Source organism: Anopheles funestus, chromosome 3RL (assembly GCF_943734845.2).
Source record: "Anopheles funestus chromosome 3RL, idAnoFuneDA-416_04, whole genome shotgun sequence".
In the NCBI taxonomy this organism is placed as follows: Eukaryota; Metazoa; Arthropoda; class Insecta; order Diptera; family Culicidae; genus Anopheles; species Anopheles funestus.
Genome location: NC_064599.1, coordinates 69,493,519 through 69,512,973, shown reverse-complemented (window position 1 = coordinate 69,512,973; position 19,455 = coordinate 69,493,519). Strand labels below are relative to the sequence as shown.

The following is a 19,455-nucleotide window of genomic DNA, read 5'->3' as shown; positions in this document are numbered from 1 at the left end:
AATTAACTTTTCAAGATCTCCAGAGTAGTAGGAGAGTTAACTTCTCGATTGAGACCTACACCTTGGTAAGAAAGCGATGACGTCTTCCAGCTTTATCGTACGTGTACTTGATACTACGGGCAAAATCTCACGGTGACGGTGTAAATTTGGTGATAAATTCGTACGTATTCCAGTTTACCAAGAAGCACAAAGTAGACATATTTGACGTCACACGCGATTGGTGACCGGACGCAAACGTGTCGGGTGCCGTCTTATCGAATTGGATGTTTGGATCGTTTGCTGCTGCTGTTTGTGCTGGCTGGGGTTCACAATCAGTAAGCAAGTAGCCCCTTGAAAGCCTCACTCGCGAGTGAAAGAAGGTGACGTTTTGATTTTGTACCGCGATTGTGCACCAAATCAAGCAAACCATCTTCATCCGCTTCTCTCTTCTATCTGGGGATGAACTTTTGGGGTATTATTTATAACTTCCTTATCAGATGCGCGTCTGCCTTGTTTGGTCCGTTGGTGAGTCAGGGGTCCGCACGTTTTGGGGTTTTGTTTTGCCTTTTCTCCCGCGAAAGGGGTACGCTGTTGCCCCTTAGTTGTTTTCAGTGAAAATAGCGATTTTCTAACTAATTAAGAGCGGGAAGTAATAAATTGAAACGATTTAATGTCCCATTCGCACATCCGTTCGCATTGTTTGATGACCGTGGTGTTGCGATAGGCAAGCGAATTTTAAATTATTTTTATGTTAAAAATATCATATTTCGAAAACTGATCAAATCTACTCGCCATTCCCAACAACACGTTCGTCGGCAACTGCTTCATTACATCTGTCAAGTGTCAGTGTTTTTTTTTTCTTTTATTCCACTAACATCAATGTCAACCAGAAGATCAGAGTTGGCCGATCATTTCGTTCATATCGTTTGAAAATTGATTCGATTAGCGTCCCGACCCGAAGCACCATTTCAACCGCCCGCATCTTGCTATAAAAGCACTTGTTGCCGTTTATAGTGCACACCCGTGCACAAAGTCGACGTAGGTGCGAGATGACATTAGAGCCCGAGAAGCAATTTAAAAGCAAAACAAAAAAAACCACCAACAAAACGCCTCAAAACGTGATTTCATCGGATGTGAACTTAAAAATGGTGATGATATTGAATGAATATCGTGTCATCGCGAACGGTGCGAAAGAGAGGGAGAGAGAGAGAGAGCGTGCGCTTACATTTTGCGTTTGCGTTTGACATGCGTATGAATGGGAGAGAGAAGGAAAGAGAGGGAATGAGCACGCGCGAAGAAGCAGTGTGGGTAGAGAAAAGCATGAATGAAATTCGACACACTGAAATACATCAGCGTCTCCCTCTTCCCTCCGTTTATACGACCTTCCTCCAATCCTGTCAACCTTCTACATCCTTTGCCAGCCCTTTTAGCTCATCCGGTGGATTGTCATTTTTCTTTCGCTCGCTCTCTCTCTTTCTCTCTCTTGTTTACTTGTTCGTCACCTTGTTCGGTGGCATCAAGCGCGGATTTTACCAACACATACTTTCATTGGAGGTTTTTTTTATTCATGTGTTTATACAACAAGACGCGCAAGCGCGTCGTTCTTTCACGTTGGTATGTGCGTACATGTTTGTGTGTGTATAGTGAGATTTTTTTAATAGTTGGTCGCGTTTCGTTGCTATAGTAGCCCCCCCATTTGGCTGTACTTTCCCTTCTACCTCCTCATCGTTCGACATCATCGTCATCACCACTTTACGGGTGGATGAGACGCGAACCGTCATCGATGAATGGAAGAAGAATCAACCGGATGCGAACGCGACAATCACCTTCGATAAACGGAAAACAACTTCTCTTTAACGCTTGGTGCTCTTCCCCGCCGCACACAGTCATATGCTGTCCTGCTCTAACTGGTGAAAATGTTTCCTCTCAGCACAAATCAAAACCCATCGAATGAATGTTTGTGTTGGTGGAGGTATTTTTTTGTTGTTTCTTAGTTTGTATTCTAACTATCATCGCTGGTGGTGTGTGTTAGTGACGATTTGATTGTATAGCTTTACGACTATTTTGATGGTGTGTTAGTGAGACAGCAAGAAGAAGAAAAAAACACTGTCGGAATGTGTTTAACACGTTCTCGCAACACGGTTGGATTTAAATTATATAAAACTGTGGCTTTCTGGCATTTAATTACACTTTTTTCCATTCTCCTGGATGAGATTACCATTTATCGTTATATGTTTGTAAGCTTTTAATAGTTGTTTTTTTTTCTAAACGTCTACGGGTATATTTTAAACGTTCGGGTTAAGTTTTCAATTAACAATAAATAATAAATGATACCATATAATTACCTTTCGTCATACAATCCTGTTGGGAAATCACAATACAGGAGCCAGAAATACAGAAATACAGCAGAATTGCTCTATACCCATCTGATTCCCTATTATGCAAAATTTTGTACACAACTAAAATGAAACTTTATGGATTATGGATCATTCCATGAGTCATTATAATCTGTGAAGAATTCAATATTAAAAGAGAAATGTCAAAAGTAAAACAAAACAAAAATGTTGTACGAAATAGGTCGACATATTGCACACATTACACAGCAAAAAGATTAACTTATTCCTCATATTCTTTTAAATTATTTTTTTTCTTTTTGCAATTAAATACAAATTTTGTTATTCGCTTTCTGTTCAGTGAGTTAAGTGTGTGTCCCTGCCAAAAAAAGAAAACAATTACAATTCAGATTTAAAGCGTTTCCCATCGGCACTTGATCATCGACTTCGACACCCAATCGATCAAGCGATCATGTGTGTACCTCGTGTACAGCGCGAACAAACGTCGATCGATGAAAGATGGAAACGTAGCACCCGAAAAACAAAGCCGTGTGAGGAAGGGTGTATTGGGAGGGTGGTGTACACCCAACTGGAGGTGAAAGTTTACACGCACACATGTTCTCGGTTCGAATTTTCATCCTCCGCTCTTGCTTGTCATCCAACCACCCACCAACCCACTCATGTAGAGCGACGGTCCGGCGGGAGAAAGGGTTTTCTTCCAAGGTCGGTCATTTATCTCGCTCGCCATGTGTTTTGTCCCCCTTTTGCCCACAGTGTAGGGTGCAGCAACAAATTCAAATCGACGCATGGTTGTGTGTACCGCATGTGTTTAGAATGATTTTTTTTCTCTTCCCGCTGTTGCCGCCGATATCACTCCATTCCATCGACAGCAGGCAACCTAATGTATAAGATTGTTTACAGTGCGAAAGAGAAAGACGGGGGAGCAATTTTCGGTTTCTTCGGATCGTTTCTCCCCAACCCGCCCTTTTTCCCATTTAGGGGATGAGAGCCAGCATTTCTGGGCGCGTACGTACGTACCTTAAACACGCGGCACGGTTGGGTCATCCGCCGGTTCTGACGATGAAATCCGCCAGACCCTGAACGATTCCGTGTAGTTCGCTTCATTGGATTCATCCGGTCCTACTCAACGACGACTGTATATCGGTTATGTGTGTGCGTGTGTGTGTGTGTCTGTCCCTTCCGTCTGTATAGTTGTTACAATTTCCTTTTCGTTTGCACTTTTGTGTTTGATTAATTAATTTTGCTCGCCCTCGTTACCAGACCGACAAATCATTCATTTATAGCTATGGTGCTATTCGGTTGTATTCCAACGAAAAAAAAATAACACGCAAACACACACACATGCGCGCGAAATAATTTTATTTCAACGATGATTTATAGCGGTTTTGTTAGTTTGTTTTAAACACCGTAAACAAAGTATTTCCAATGTTAAGGCCCCCGCGGTATTGAAGGAAACTGAAACCGACTAACCAACCAAAAAACAAAAAAAAAGGGAGTAAAACACACGCCCCATTCACTGTGGCCTGTGAATGTTGCTGCGAACAGCGATTCAATAAGAAAATCATATGGTTGTGTATTTCCGCTGCGGCAGTTATTCCCACAGCAGCGCGCACGGCATCGTCATCATCTTTTCTTGGCGTTTGATTTCTTTCCCTTTTTTCCACTTCTTTGCTCACTGTTCATCACCGCCAGAGTGAGTTCCATCAGCATAGCACAGCGAACAAAAAAAAAAAACACGGCCATTCATATGTTGTCAACGGAAACACAACACACAGCAGCGACCTTTCCCCGTTTTGCTGTGCTGCTTACCCGTAATTCCCTTGCTGTTGTTTTCTAATTTCCACCAACTTCCGGCCTAATGGCCGGGTGTTGACGAAACGGTCGAGGTCGTTTGGGAATTTGGAAGCATCGGTCCGTATATGTTGCAACCGGAAACAATGTAAAGAAGACTTTGTGTGTGATGCAGAAGAGGAATCCAACAAAAAAAGGAGTGTACAGAATGATTAGTTATACAGTCCGTTCTTCCGTTCTGTTGTTTGATTTGTTTTTCTATTTCCTTTTACAGCTTGATTTATTTGTTTACGCTGCATACCCTCAAATTTGTTCATGTTTGATTTGTTTCATGATTTTATACAGCTTTGGCATGGGTTCTTTTTTTTGTTTTATGTTTAGCTTACTAGTTTTCATGTTTTATTGTATCTTTTTAAAGTTATGCACTTTAACATTGTTTTATATGATTTATGTTTTATGTTTTCCTTTTTTTATTTTATACTTTAAGTTAATTTGTTTTACATTTATTTTCTTTGTTTTGTTTTTGTTTACTTCTTTTACTTTGATGTATTCTAAAAGTTTGTTCCCCTATAACGTATTGTTTTGTTTTTTTGTTTATTTGATTTTTTTATTGCTTTTTTTTTAAATCAATTTGATTTATAACACTCTTCCCAAATTCTGGATTTTTTTCACATCACTTTTCTTCATAATTATGTCTTTTAAAAATGGAAATGAAGCCCCACCATTATTGGGGTCTATGATACCTTCAACTAGTTTTTTTATATGGACTTTGACGTTTCGCGGCTTATTTGCTGCATGTTTTCCATACAAACAGCTCAGCAAAATAAGCCTGCGTATTTCAGATTAGAAAATTTTTCTAATGTTAGTTTCGATCAGCTGCTCGACAAATGTCAAAACAAGGCATTTTTCTAGCACGTCTGAAACAGGTTAGGCCATATTTGATTCGGCTGAATGTTGATTGAATTTGGATTTAAAACAACAATGAAATTACATGAGTTTAATTATGTTCAGCTTTTTATGAAAAATAATAAAAATTTTTACTTGTGCTATGCCTATATTTCGAACTACATTTCGACGCTGTAATTCCTGTTTCGTCAAATCGCAGTTCTACAAAACTGCAGCCTAATGTAATTCTTTATGTCAAATTGCTAGGTCCTTGAGGAATCCTTGCATGATGATATTACCTGTCAACAATTTCCCGCTCGATTCTGCTCGATGTTATGACAGATCCGGGCTAAAAATTTTAGCTTTCTAACTTAAGGTATCATAGACCCCATTGTCGGGTCCTGTGACCTCGTTTCCCAGAAGTCCTACCGGTTCTGTTTGACGATAGCAAACATAGTAAAGGACAGCAAATCTTACCTCTTCGGACCAACATTTACCTTTGTGGATGTACAAAACATTTTAGGGGAAACATTAAGCGAAATATAGACATTCACTTCTCTTCCAATGCAAAGGAAAAACCTGTCCCCAACTTGACGCGTGCCGAATTTGTTTGCTCGTTTTCCCTAAGTGTATCCTTTTCCCTGTTCTTCCCTCTTCCTTCTCTCTCTCTCTCTCACTCTCTCTGTTGCTTTCCATTACGAGTGAGTGGATTCATTTGAGACACAATAAAAGCGAAACGTACGCGCTCTAGTAGAAACATTTCGGCTTCATCGCTTCGCTTCGCTGCCATTTCCATGGGTTCTATTTCGATTGTATGGAATTTTCCATTTTCTTCACCCACTGCATGGATTCCTGGAAGATGAAGTTGCTACGGATTTTTTATTCTCATTTCTTCTCGTTCGTACGATGTAAGCGATGGGTTGCCATTTTGGAGCTTTCTGGCAAAGGGCGCGCGTGTGTGTGTTTTCGTACTGCCTAGAAATAGATTTTTGGTTGTTGTATAAATCATGCGAAGCATGTTGTAGTGTTATTATTATTTCTTTCATATCCTATGTTGATATTAAATACCTATCAATTAACGGTTGAAATATGGTTACAAAAATATGGAATGCTACAAAATCAATTAAACCTTAGAGAAGATTCTGCGTTCAATTTAGATTAAACACACAGTCATTAATTAATTTGCATCGGAAAATTAAAAACCAATTTCAAAAATGTATTTACATTATATTTTAAAAATGTTTTTCATAGCACTTGTTCGTACGTAATACAATTTTGAATTTTTACAATTTGCATTTCAAAACAGAAACAAAGTTACAAAAGGTTTTTACTCGGAACGTTAATTCTTCGAAATTGGAAAATTCAGCCCACTTTTCCGGCCAAAGAATGCCACCCGTGAATGTGCCCGAAACACAATCGATCATACGACGGGTGTAACGCTCTCCTACACCTACAGACGAAAGTCATAACACCAACGCAAATGGGGCACCGTTGGCAACCTTCGCCCAGATGTCGATGTTATGAATCATCCTACGTACAAACGAAAGTTCTGTCGTCACCATCATTATCAGTATTAAGTTATTGTATTATCATTTCCTTTTTTTTAGAAATAAACTTCAAATAAAATAACTCCATAATTTAGGAACATTTTATCATGTGGATTGCATACTTTCGGGCGGTTTTGCGTAGAAAGTGGTGAAATTAATTACTACCATTCGGCGTTTCCATTTGCTGTGTGTTCGAGTTCATTCATAAAAGCATATCAGGCATTTTCTGCGGATCAGCTTGAATAAGTGAAAAGCACAAAAGGGCAACAGCAACTTTTGATTTTCGTAGCCAGACGGAACGGAGGAACTTGCTAATAAAGTTAATATTATGCTTTCCGAGAGCCGAATGTGTGTGAGAGAGAAAGGAGAATTATAAACCATTCCCCAGTGAATGGGTTATCCGGGTCTACTCGGGAAAAAGGATGCGCGCAGGTGTTGAATGGCGTGTCTCTGCTTTCGCTTTCTCTCTCTCTCTCTCTCTCTCTCTCTCTCTCAGAACAAAACGCGTAGGCACGCGGCGGTATGGAGTTGGATGGAAAACTACCCCCAAAATCAATGAATCAACAATGATCACGATAATGATGATGATGAAGCAGATGAAAAAACCCGACGGAAAAAAAAACTTCTGTGCGCCAGGTGGAGGCGCCCAGTCGTAGGTTGTCCTTTCGGTTTCGGCTAGCACACGAACCGAGGGCTGTGTTTTGCTGATGCTGGTAGCTTTTGCGTGGGTGTCCTCCGCCGTTTGTTGAAAAGCGTGGGCGTACGTACAGCCCGCTCACTTAGCATTGGTTTCGTTCAGTTGGGCGTTGTTGTTTTTTTGTACGGACCCTTCCCTCCTTGCGGTTCTCGGGTCGGTCTTTCGCGTCGGTGTACTACGGCTACATTGTGGGTTATTTTCCGCCATTCCAAATCCTTGATCGTTGAACTACAAAAAAAAGCACACACACGCAAGCCTCGTCCTGGCAAAGGTCTGGCGTGGTGATATTTTGCGGAGGAGTTTTGGGGCAGAAAAGGAAAATAAAAGGAGGTTGCGTTCGTCGCAATCTGTCCAACGCATCCAACAGCCTCGACACAACTGTCAGGAGGTAAATGCACGTGCGTAGGTGTTGTGAGACTTTTTGTTTTGCTTTTCCATGGTAGCACAGGTCGGATTTTTCTTTTAGGCGACACATAGGCGTGGAGCAAACAAAAAAAAACAAAAAGGTGCACAAAAAGTCACAAAATAAATCGAGCTGGCGTCAACAGACATGGCGGAGACCGACTTAGAATGTTGTTGGGGCGATCAACCCCCGTATAAAGACCTACTACTGTGGCTACTGCTTCTGCTAGTGATGTGTCCCTTTTTTTGTTTGAGACTTGGCATAGGGCTTAATCTCAAATTGAGGTGTGCATGTGTGTATTGTACAGAGCAGAAGCTGCAAGCAAGAAAGCTGCTACCCACCAGAATTTGCTAAACGAGAAAAAAATCCCCCAAAGGCAAAGGATAATAAGTGGGCAGAGACACAAAACACCCATTCTTTGATTTCCATTTGCACGTGGGTGGAAAATGGAATGTCTTCCACTGTTACCAGTACTACCGGAGGCACATTGTCCACTTTTTTGTTGTGCTAAGGCACCCCAGTCCGTACATTTGTCCCTTCCATGATTGGAGATTTAAATTGTTTTTCACGTGTGTGTAGATTTAGGGTAGTAAACAGTCACGATAGATACGATGCGTAATCATATTCGATGTAAATACTTATCACCAGGGTACCGGCGCTGATAGAAAATTATTTAAAGCGGGCGCCTGGTACCTTACACCATGTAACTGGCTGCGTACGTGATTATGATTCGGCAATAGCCGCGAACGAAGAATAGAAGTAAATTGATGTGATTAAGAAGTTTTTTCCCTGTAATTACCTTATCACATATAAATATGATTGATATATAAATTTTCAAATAAAGCTGTTCTTGGAAATGTTTAATAATAATCTTATTTTACCATCAATATCTCGGAAAAGCTTTCCAAATGTCAATGCTCACACAGCTTCATCGTAGAAGCTTTCGCGCTGACGTCACCGACGTATGACGTAATTCGCGGTAAAGCTTCCGATGAATTCCACAAATACAGCAACAGCAAAACCATATCATGACGTTCTTGCTTGCCACGCTTGAAGGGCGCTCTTTTGCTAGCGAATTTCCGTTCTTTGTTCGCCAGAATGGACACTAAAAAATGGTGGAAAAATGTATGAAAATGAACCACTTCAGAGTGCGTTAAAGCATTTTTAGAGAATTCGTGGAACGCGTGTGTATGAAGTCACGCCGCCGTTTCCTGTTCCACTGACTGTTGCAATGGAATTAGTTTCAATTGCTTTGAAATGGATGGTGGCTTTTGTTTGCTTCAGCACAACATGACGTAGAAGCAGCAGGCGTACAGCGTAAAGCAAATAAAAACTGATTGTCTTCGTTTCGGTTGGTTTGCTTATTTCCGCTGATTGGTTGAAGGCTTCCGACGGGCCGGTTCCGTTGCTATCTTACTGTCTTAAAGAGCAGCTTCTTAACGCACGTTAACTTGGTCCGAATTGTATCGTACGCGAGCATTGTTGGGGGAGATTAAGAATTATTACTTTGCCCTTTTACATTTGCTGCATATATATTTGTGGGCTCTTTAATCAAATAAAGTTCAGCTTCAGCTGGACTGCGATATTTGATGCTTGCCAACTTCATTTGTCAATTTCTCATGCGTGTCCAACGTGGATGCCGTGCTTGCCATACATTAGGAAAACATTGCTTATTCCAAGTGGGATAAGTAACACGCGATATTAACCCTAGCGTTCGTGTCCAGTGTTTGTTCTTTGTTGCGAATAAACCGTTGCATAAGTTTCCTTGTGGAAAATGGACATTAAAGCATTAAAGGTGTTGCTGTGCCTATGGTACATAAAAATCGATATGTTTTACCTTCTACTTAGAACTTTGAATCATTTTTCGTTGAAAATAAAGTCTTATTAAATGTACCTTAGATAAAAAAAACTTCAAGATTAATGCTTTCAAATTTTTTACTAGAATTGCAAGAAAAGTACGATTTCCAACAATGAATCTGGGGTTCATTCATCTCTTTACTGCCTTTCACTGTTTAACCGTATCTAAATGAATTTAAAAATCTAACTTTTCATTCACATGCTTCGTTGAAAGTTTGTGCAACTTTTTTTTTTGCTCCCTTTCCTACGGTGCGCATGTATTTAATTTTTCTTTCTCTATTCTGCTCTGCTCGCTATGGCGTAATCTATATTCCTTTACTACCCCACCTTCCTCAAAAACTCCGTTCCCCAGACCATGCTCTGGCTTTTTTTTCTTATGGCGAGCAAAAATCGATCCACAAACAATTTTCTGAATGAATCCCACGCGATATTCCATCCGCTCCGATGCGAGACATGCGCAGTTTCGCATGCCCGAGCGGAACTTGTGTAAAGGGCGTTTTTAGCACAATCCCTTCTCCGGGCCGCCGCTATTCTCCCAGCCATCCTAACCTTGGCTGCGTGGGTGGAAGAGAAAGGCATCGTAAAAATTATCTTTTTCAATGAACCATGTGCGCGCCACACGGGTTTCTTCGGGATCGATCGAGTGGCACTTGTCTAATGGAAGCAGAAATATGGGGTTGGCTGACTGTTTAATGATGGATATGTTTCGGGAGCAATCGAAGGGCAGAGAGAGAGAGAGAGGAAGAGAGAGAGAGAGAAACGAGAGAAAATGATTATGACAAATTATTGTAGGAATAACTCAATACATGATGATGTATATGATTGATTGTAAATAAATTAACGATAGTTCCTTTTTGGCCCAGAAAGCGATACCTCAGTCAACAGTAAATTATGTACCACTGGTGTAAAAGGGTTGCTTGAGAGCAGAGTTCGTGTTCACCGGCCATTTTAGATCAACGACCACCGATACCGTGCGACACCATTAGCCCTTCCATCACCGTCACACAAACCCCCTCGGGATGGGGCACATTTGTATATATGATGAGTGGAAGAATACCGTTCACGGTACGTGCCGTGGGTGTAGTATGTATGCCGGGACACGATATCCATTTTTACGAGCAAACGAAAAAGATTGCGAACAGTAACAACAAAAAAAGAAAAAAGAAAAGAGTAAAGCACGCGCCACCGACACACACCGAAGAAGAAATGGAGCAATAAAAAGCTTATGAATGAAACTGCACACCCACGCAAGCACGCCCGGTTACGACCGTGGCATCCGCACAATCTCCCCATTTCCAAACAGTCGGTCCAACCACACGCCGGTCTGCTGTAGTGTCTCGCAAAACACTGTGGCACACTGTGTCTCTCACACTCTTGTGCTGCTGGACGTTGGGTGGTGGTTGTAATTTGGCCAGCGTAAGAAAAAGACACGCGTGCAGTCGTTCCGTCTCCATTTGCGTGGCGGTTCGTCGTGGAGCGGAGTTTAGTTGGCAGGTCCCTGGGCAAAACAATTCTTGGACCATTCGGTCCATAATGAGTGGTAAATTTGCCTGCCGCAGTAAATATTCACGTTTTGCTCTTTTGGACAGATGATGAGCGTGTACACGTCACATGTTCGACAAAAGAGTTTTATGAATTATCCTCTAACTATTTATCTGTGGATAACTTATCCTGTGTCTAAAATAGAAATATGTGGAAAGATACCACAGATATCACCATGTTGCTATAAAATTTGAAAAGAATTGCCCAAAAAAACTTCAACCCAACATAATCAAACAGCTCCAACAGCAACTCCTTATGGAAAGTATTTAATGTACAGTAGAACGTCGATTATCCGGCGGGCGGATTAACCGTGCGCCGAAAATTGACAGCTGTTCAACCGTGGTGAACGTTTGTACTGAAGTCAGGTTGGTTAAAACTATTAAAATCGTCACCAAACGATTTTTTTTTAAATGATTTTATTTTACGTTCCAAACTTTAATTGTTATTTGATAATAATTTGTTTGACCCAGAATCATTTTTAGCATCAAAAAGATCACCATAGAATAGTATATAGACGCGATGTACGCTTTGTCTAGATGTATAAATGGCCTTGATATTTAAGCGACTATTATCCGTGGAAATTGATGAACCGGCATCAGTCCGGTCCCGAGCACCCCGGATAATCGACGTTCTACTGTAAAATATTTAATGTCAAACTTTGCAGGGTTTTTCGAGTTGAAATATGGTACAGTTGGAACAATTTCTGGATTTATTTTCGAGTTAAAATGAAATGTATTACGATTGCTGTGGAATCGATCTGCCTCTTTCGACCTCTTTCGAATGATGAATTCGATCTATTTTAAAAAAAATTGTCACAGAACCAATTTCATTTGGAACAAAATCTAAAATGTGGTAAAAATTCTACGAATACTCTCACTTGAAAACATAAGAAATGGTACCAATTTTACTAGAAGAACTAAAAAATCCTGTAAATTTTAAACTACTCCAACTTCGCTACTTACACTGACTGAGTAATAATGAAAAAAAAGCTTTAAAAAATGTATGATCACGTAATGATATTGATACCGTACTACCAGATCAATTAATGATTTCCAGCTATGTCCATGTACCTTCAGATATGTCATTTTCCTCGTAAACTGTGGAATGATAGATCACTGTAGATCATACAATGCTTGGATGTCATGTCTACCTTGTCATGTCATCTGGGGTTTCTCTTCGGTATGGCAAAACTGTGCTTTTCGCACCAGTGTTCCACTTTGTCTAAATGCCGCCTACACGTACGTTTCTCATTCGGCATAACAAACGTTACCTTCCCCCAAGAAAGGGAACCAAATTGTGACAACGATTGGTTAGTTCTCTCCAGTTCAGTTTAAATCAGTTCATAATTAGATCAAGGTATTATGAGAAACGAGTTTATGGCCATTTTTCTGACAAGTTTTGTGTTACATTTTCATTTACATTGTCCTCCTGCACTTGACGTTACGAGTGAGATGTATTTTGGGTCGGAAATTGGCAAGGCTGAAGCGTGGGAGGACAGATATTCGATCACAGGTTTATGAACTGGGTTATATGGAACAAGTTACATAATAAGGCATCTTGTGTTAAGGTATTGTGGCGAAGTTTGGCAATCGTTTGGTTAAAAGTTAATGAAAAACAATCGCAATGTAGCCGCGTGATTAAATGATTATTCAACAGTTTTGTGGGGTTTCAAGTTTCCCAATATCTTTTCTACAAATAAACTTCATAAACAGATCTCTTGAACAGTTCAACTCATTATCGTTGAAAGCTTTTTTCCGGTAGTTTTTACATGACATTCATGACGCCCAATACTAGCGTTCTCGGTCTCTATTCAAGTGCCCTTCAATAATTGTTTTCAATCAACCTACTCGTATTGAATGAATTTATAAATAGAAATAGAATAGAACAATTTTTAAATCCCTTGTTTGATGTGCAGCTAGTTTTCAATTAAAAAAGCCAATTAAAAATAACAAAGCTCTCGGCAAAAAAAAAGTTTGCTTGCAAACTACCACCAAGCACACGCTTTGCACGAAAGCAAACAAACAACAAAAACGAACTCCCTGATCCGATGTAGGAAAAGCTTTGCTGCAGCATATTTTTAGCACAGGTGATCGGGCAATCGGATCCCGGAAATGGCAAAACCCCCGGGGGTTGCATATGTGTATGTAGTGTCGTTTATGTGTTTTCTCGCTTCGTTATGTGCCGTTTCGATTCATTCATACCCGTCGCTTATCTAAAATTGAAAGCTAAACATAGACGCATTGATAGAATAATACCCACCGACAGACAGACTCTGCTTTGAATTGAACGCTCGGGCCGGAACGGGTATTTTGCAGCAGACGCGCGCGCACGTGGGCGAATCCGAATCCGGCAGAGGCGTCCTTTTAGCGTCCTATTTCGATTTGCTAAAATTAGACATCTATCACAAATCCATCTCCACCGTCCGACGCTTCCACCCTTGTAGTTGACGAGCTTCAATTGCAGAACGGGCGACCATTCGGTGTGGTTTTCAACTGCAACTTCTACTGCGGGTGGGCGGCATCGGTTACATATTCAAAAAAAAATGAAAACAGCACGTAATTGTGCAAGCAAAGAAACGAAATCCTTCGCTTACACCACTTACTGGATGTGGACCGCGTGGGAAAACATTTTTCTGCCGCGGTGTAATGGAAAATGTGGTTTTCCTTCCACTCTGCTAGGGTTGGCAAACCACTGCTTTCGATTTGCAGCGTCTATACTGATCCTAAAAATAAGTTTACTCGATGAATCTTCTTTCCTGTCCCCTTTTTACCCGCCCGTTCATTGTGGAGATGGCTTTCGTTGCCTCGAAAAGCAGAGATTGAATGTAATATTTTAACAATGGGGCGACACGGTTATATACAACATTAAACCAAGAACTCCCACGCTAGAATTGCCGGCTTGCCGGGGTTTTTCTAGCTTTGGAGTGAGGAGTTCTGGACATCTGCAGCACATTGACGAGTCGATACATATATAGCTTCTATATCCTTTTCACAGGATCTATGTACAACTTGCCCCTCGTGGAACAGATGCTTGGGAACTAAAGGCTCTCCCTCAGGGAGTACTGGTTTGGTGGTGAGAAGAAGAGAGACAAATTATCGTCCTGGGAGAATATTCTTTCCAATGTTGGAAATAGTCGTCCACGATCTCCAATAATTCCCTTCAGAATATACTTGGTCTCTACGTTCCCACTCTCTTTGTCTCGTTCTCTCTCGCTTTCTCGTTCTTTTTACGTCACAAACGATGATTCATCCTCGTCTATGTACATGTCTAGCGCATCGTTCCGGCGAACATCAAATATCGATCCGGTATGTATAATGGAACCATCTTTGTGATGCTAGAACGATAGCGTCAGAACTAGTGTTGGGTAATGTGCTGCTGTGCACACAGTGCGCACAGCACAGCTTGGTGTGCGCACAGCACAGCACACCTATTATTGTGCTAGCACATTGCTAGCACACAGTACACCTAGTACAGAGCTAGCACAGTGGAAGTACACTGCTAGCACACGGTTGTCACACGGCCCCCCCCCCCCCCCCCCCCCGCTCATCACAATTCAGCTTCGAGGTTGATTAGTAAGGGCATCCCAAAATGTCTCCCCCCCCGGTCAGCACTTTTGAAATCAGTCCACCCCCCGGTCAGCACTATCAAAACTTGATTTTCTCCGATCAGTAACACTGGATCGTGGATCGTTCCACGCACAGCACACCGTTGAGTGCTAACGTGTGCGCACAGCACACCTAAGTGTGCTTTCGTGTGCGCACAGCACACCAAATTGTGCTACTTTACCCAACACTAGTCAGAACAGAGCGTCCACCTACAGCAGGCACCAATTCTTGGTTGAAGAAGAATTCCATCACAACTTCACCTTCCAATCATTTCCACCAATGTCGCTGTTACCACCTTTTCAGTCCAGTGATTTCAGTCTTCTCGATACATAGTGCCACGTGTATGGAATCGTGAATGTGTGTGTCTCTCTCGCTGTATTTGCCTTGGTTGATGCAAATGCTTTCAACGCCCACATGGACACAACAATCAAGCTTCTGCCTGTTTTATGGTGGAGCAAAAAAAGGGGAAGGCAAGGGGACAACTTCCGAGATATTCTCAACCACTCATAGTTGTTGTTGCCGCGCACACAGTGCCGGCATTAAAAGGAAGGTTCGCCCACGCGCGCTTTTAGTTCGGTTCGTTTGCTTACTTTCGGTTTCTGTTTTGATCGTTAGCACACAAACGGTGCCTACAACCGGTGGAGGAGGCACACGATGACGGGGGGAAGATTCGGGCGGGGAATTGAGGGGGGGGGGGGAATATAATGTGTGTGTGTAGGCGCCACTCGTCGTTAGGTTCGAGTAGTAAGAAATGTTCGGAAGCTTAGAGGGATTTTGTGAGTGTGTGTTTGGGTATGTATGTACGATCATTATCGGTGCTTTCGGTGCACAAGTGGCACAAGTGGTGAGGTTGGTGAGTAAACTTTTACATTCCTTTCGCAAACCTCGCTCCACTATCGTTTCTCGCTAACTCACGTACCCCGCCAGCAAGGACGTCATGTGCGACCAGCGGGTACGAAAAGATGAATGAACGAAGCCATGAATGAATTCGTGCTGGATAATAGGTTTGGTTGCGGTGGAGATGCGTAGTGGTACGACAGGAAGCGTGCTACGGGGGTTTTTACGTAGGCGAAATACCGTGTCTCTACCCGCTCCCCGAAAACGTACGCAGCCAATTCAGCGTAGTTTGGCGTTACATATAGCGTGTTTATATATTGCGGGATTGAGTTGTAATTCGTTCGCTTTGTGTTTTGTTACATCGTCATCCAACAACAACGTTGAAGAATTTATACCATTTACCGGAAGTTGGGTGTAATGATTGGTGGGGGAAGGCGGTGAAAGAATATGTAAACGGACAGCCAGACACTTTGTGTACACATTTTTATTCTCGAACCATTCTCCCGGAAATCAAATGACCAAAACACTAACGCTATTGTTTCTATCTCTTTCTCTTTTTTTGTGCACACGCTTTTGTTCGATTTGGGACACACGGGATGCCGTAGGTGGATATGCAAACTTTCGTCAGTCATTTCCGGAGTGGTGCGAGGATGAAGTCATCAACGCTAACCTGCAGACGGGCTGTGCGGCAACGGAGCAACTGATGGGATTAAGGTAAATAAAGTAGAATTCGGTAAAATTCTAGGAAATGTGTGTGTGTGTGTTGGTGGTACATTCCATCCGGACGAGATTTTTGGGTTTTTTCTTCCTTTTTTTTTGAGGGTGATCTCTCAATTTGTTTGTACAGCGAATTACATACTATTAGCTGTGTTTAATTTAACCTTACTTGAGTCCAACGTTACATGGTGTTTCTCTTACTATATTATTCAGATATTCATGTTATAAATTTTTGTAATTTTATGTTACATTTAGGTAAATTTTAAATATTTTATGTACAAAAAGTTAAATATTGAATTACATTACAACAAGTAGAATATTTTTCAAAATTTTCCGAAACTTAAAACAAATAAAACTGAACATTAAAACAAAGAAATTAAGTAGATTCAAGAAGTAACGGCCCACATTTAACCAGCTTTCAAGTGCATGCATGCAGCCAATTTTATGCGTACAGTACGCAACCTAATTTAGATGATAAACCAAAAACCAAAACAAGCAGCAAATCTAGCCCGCTTTTTACGAAGAATCAAAGTAACATGAGATCATCGAATAACGGAAAAAATTGTTTTAATATCTTCCATTTCGCTCTTTCTCTTGCTTTTCAAGTTTTTCTTCTGTGTGGGTTTGTTACTTTACTTCCTACAAAGTTATTAAATTTCTGTGAAGGTGGAAGCAAATAGCAACGCATAATGTTACAGAACAGGAGAAAAGCGTTACAGTTGTAGGTTGACAGGTGGAAGGATATATTTATATTACAGCACGCTACCACGCTATAAAGGACGCCAAAAATCTTTTACCATCCCTGGGTACGTGTGGGTTGATGTGAATGGTGTTTTTTGTGTTTGTACGCGAATGAGAACCCACAGGTTCGGCAGAGGTGAAAAGTGCGTGGTTAGAAGACTACGATAACGAAAGTGGGAGGGTGGTGATATACACCAACCCCAAAAACCCACGACAACTTTACCTCGGGGTTCATCGTCTACCATTTACAACCGCGCAGTTACATCAGTCTGTCTCTTCTGTTTCTCTCTCTCGTCGTGTGATTTTTTTCCTCACTCGCTCCTGCTCTGATGCGAACTTCATTGAGTAGCAGCAGCGCGCACAATGTTGGGTTACTACGATCCGTTGTTTCTGCTTGCTCTGCTCGTCAATGGTTCCTTCGACCAGCGTGCGTCGAATCCAGTCCGTCAGAGTACGTTCGGCCGGCTACCACACCGGAAGGTTAATGACGGAACGTTCGCAACAACGTTACAGTCTCTGTGTGTCGTGAATGTGAAGAACGTCCGTCCTTATGGGGACGGTTCGGTGCGGTGATACAAATTCTTCGACCATGGCATAGAAGTGTGCGGCTTTCGTAGTAGCTGCAAATGAACCGTCGCAACATATCATAGTTTTTTTTTCGATTGATGGTTAGATTAAAGCCTTGTTAACAGATAGTGCGTGGTCTCAACGGAAACGGTGAACGAAATACACATCCGTAGAAGGTTGATAGCAAAATGAAAATGTGTCTAGCAAGGAGGTGAGCAAATGATGCGGTGTGATTAAAGGCAAATTTTCGTCCATCATTTAAACCCGGCTCGTAACATTGTTCGGTTGTGCATATCCCTGAAGTATGTCCTCTCTTTTGTCCGTGATGGTACGTACGTCGGTCCAAAAGTCTGTACATATCCCTTACGTCCTAGACGGTGATGCCAAGCGTCCGTTCGGTAACAGTTTCCGGTGAGGGATATACACGCTAAACAGCAGTTTGGGAATCAAACACATGAATCTTGCTCCAACGGTAGTGACGTTTGAAGATGGAGACAATGCATCATCGGCAGACGCAGCAGCAAACTCGGCAGCAACAACCGAATCAGCAATAACGGCGGCATGTCTCAGGACGATTGAATCTCCCGTAGTACGCACAGGCAGTTTGTATAGCTTTCGCACCAGCCGAAGGTAATTTACTCGCGTGCCCAGAGAGAGAGAGAGAGAGAGAGAGAGAGAGAGAGAGAGAGAGAAGCCTTTGTTAACACTCGTCAGTCAAACATCAATCCTGGCGATACGCAGCGATTCAAAGGATTTCATCATAATATAAAGTATTTTAAAATAGTGTAACAAACAGTAACGTATATCGTTTAAAATGTGGAAAAGAAGCCAACGGCAAAAATGGAAAAAAGTTAAATTTCTTACCATAAACTATTTGTAAAGTGCCACAGCGAATAAGCAAACAACGTGACTGAAATTCCACCTTGTCCTAAGCATAGACATTTGCTCAAATTAAAGCAATTTCGTCAAAATCTACACCGCAATGTATGCATTGTTCACAACAAAAAATAGATAACAAGAAAAAGGGATAGAATCTAGCTCTAGAATAATATATTTACAAAGCCACACAAAGAAAAAAACACATAAAATTTATGTACCCGAATAAACGAAGAATTTTCTTCGCTTCCATTCAAAAAGTAAATTGTGAAATATCGGTTATTATAACAAATTGCTGTTGAACTACAATAGAAACAATAAAAACACTTCATTTCATTGCCAGTTATAATTATGTAGCGGTAGAAAGCCCTCTGGCGGCAACGACATTACTAAAATATGGCAAACAATGTATTTTAGCTATGCAGATTGCATACTTTCAGGCAAACAATGTCATTAAAGGGTGCCAACCAAGCGTAATCGAAACGTCGAAACGTCGGAGAGAAAGAGAAGAAGAATTTGTACCATTTACTAGTTTACATAACGTTTTAAATACTTCATATTCTTACCACTTTTTTCTCCCTCCTTTCCTTTGTTTGTTCCACCACAGATCCCTCCGCATTTCGATCCCATTTTCGGACTCGGCGTGTAGCAGCAGTACCGAGTCGTCCGATTGCGAAAGCAGCACCAACTACCTATCGGAGTCGGCCGTTAGTGTCGAGCCTGTTGAAATACTGCCCGGTCTCTTCCTCGGCAATGCATCCCACAGCGAGGATCTGAAGTCGCTGAAAAAGTACAACATTAAAGTAAGCGGTCCGACAAGACGACACGCGGGTCCGAATAAAACTAACGGTGTGTAATTCTTCCTCCCCTTTTCCGCGCAGTACATTCTGAACGTGACACCGGATTTGCCGAATGTGTTCGAACGGGACGGCCAGATACGCTATCTGCAGATACCGATCACCGATCATTGGTCGCAGGCCGGTGACCTAGCGAACCACTTCCCAGATGCGATCAAGTTTATCGGTAAGGGAGAATTTTTGTACAACTCTTTGCGTTA

The 19,455-nt window shown here is 41.6% G+C and overlaps 1 protein-coding gene across 8 annotated transcripts in view; it reads left to right on the top strand.

Annotated features, from left to right (window-relative positions):
* The window catches only part of LOC125770553 (dual specificity protein phosphatase Mpk3), a 32,447-nt gene that overhangs the window by 9,604 nt on the left and 3,388 nt on the right, over nucleotides 1-19,455 (top strand). For 7 of the 8 annotated variants that reach the window (XM_049440263.1, XM_049440264.1, XM_049440262.1 and 4 more), the window contains 3 exons: nucleotides 16,103-16,211; nucleotides 19,006-19,201; nucleotides 19,280-19,421. In XM_049440263.1, coding sequence (XP_049296220.1) covers nucleotides 16,103-16,211; nucleotides 19,006-19,201; nucleotides 19,280-19,421 — 447 coding nt within the window. Of the gene's footprint in view, nucleotides 1-15,356; nucleotides 15,514-16,102; nucleotides 16,212-19,005; nucleotides 19,202-19,279; nucleotides 19,422-19,455 lie in introns of those variants that run through there. The other variant, XM_049440268.1, reaches the window with a different exon arrangement.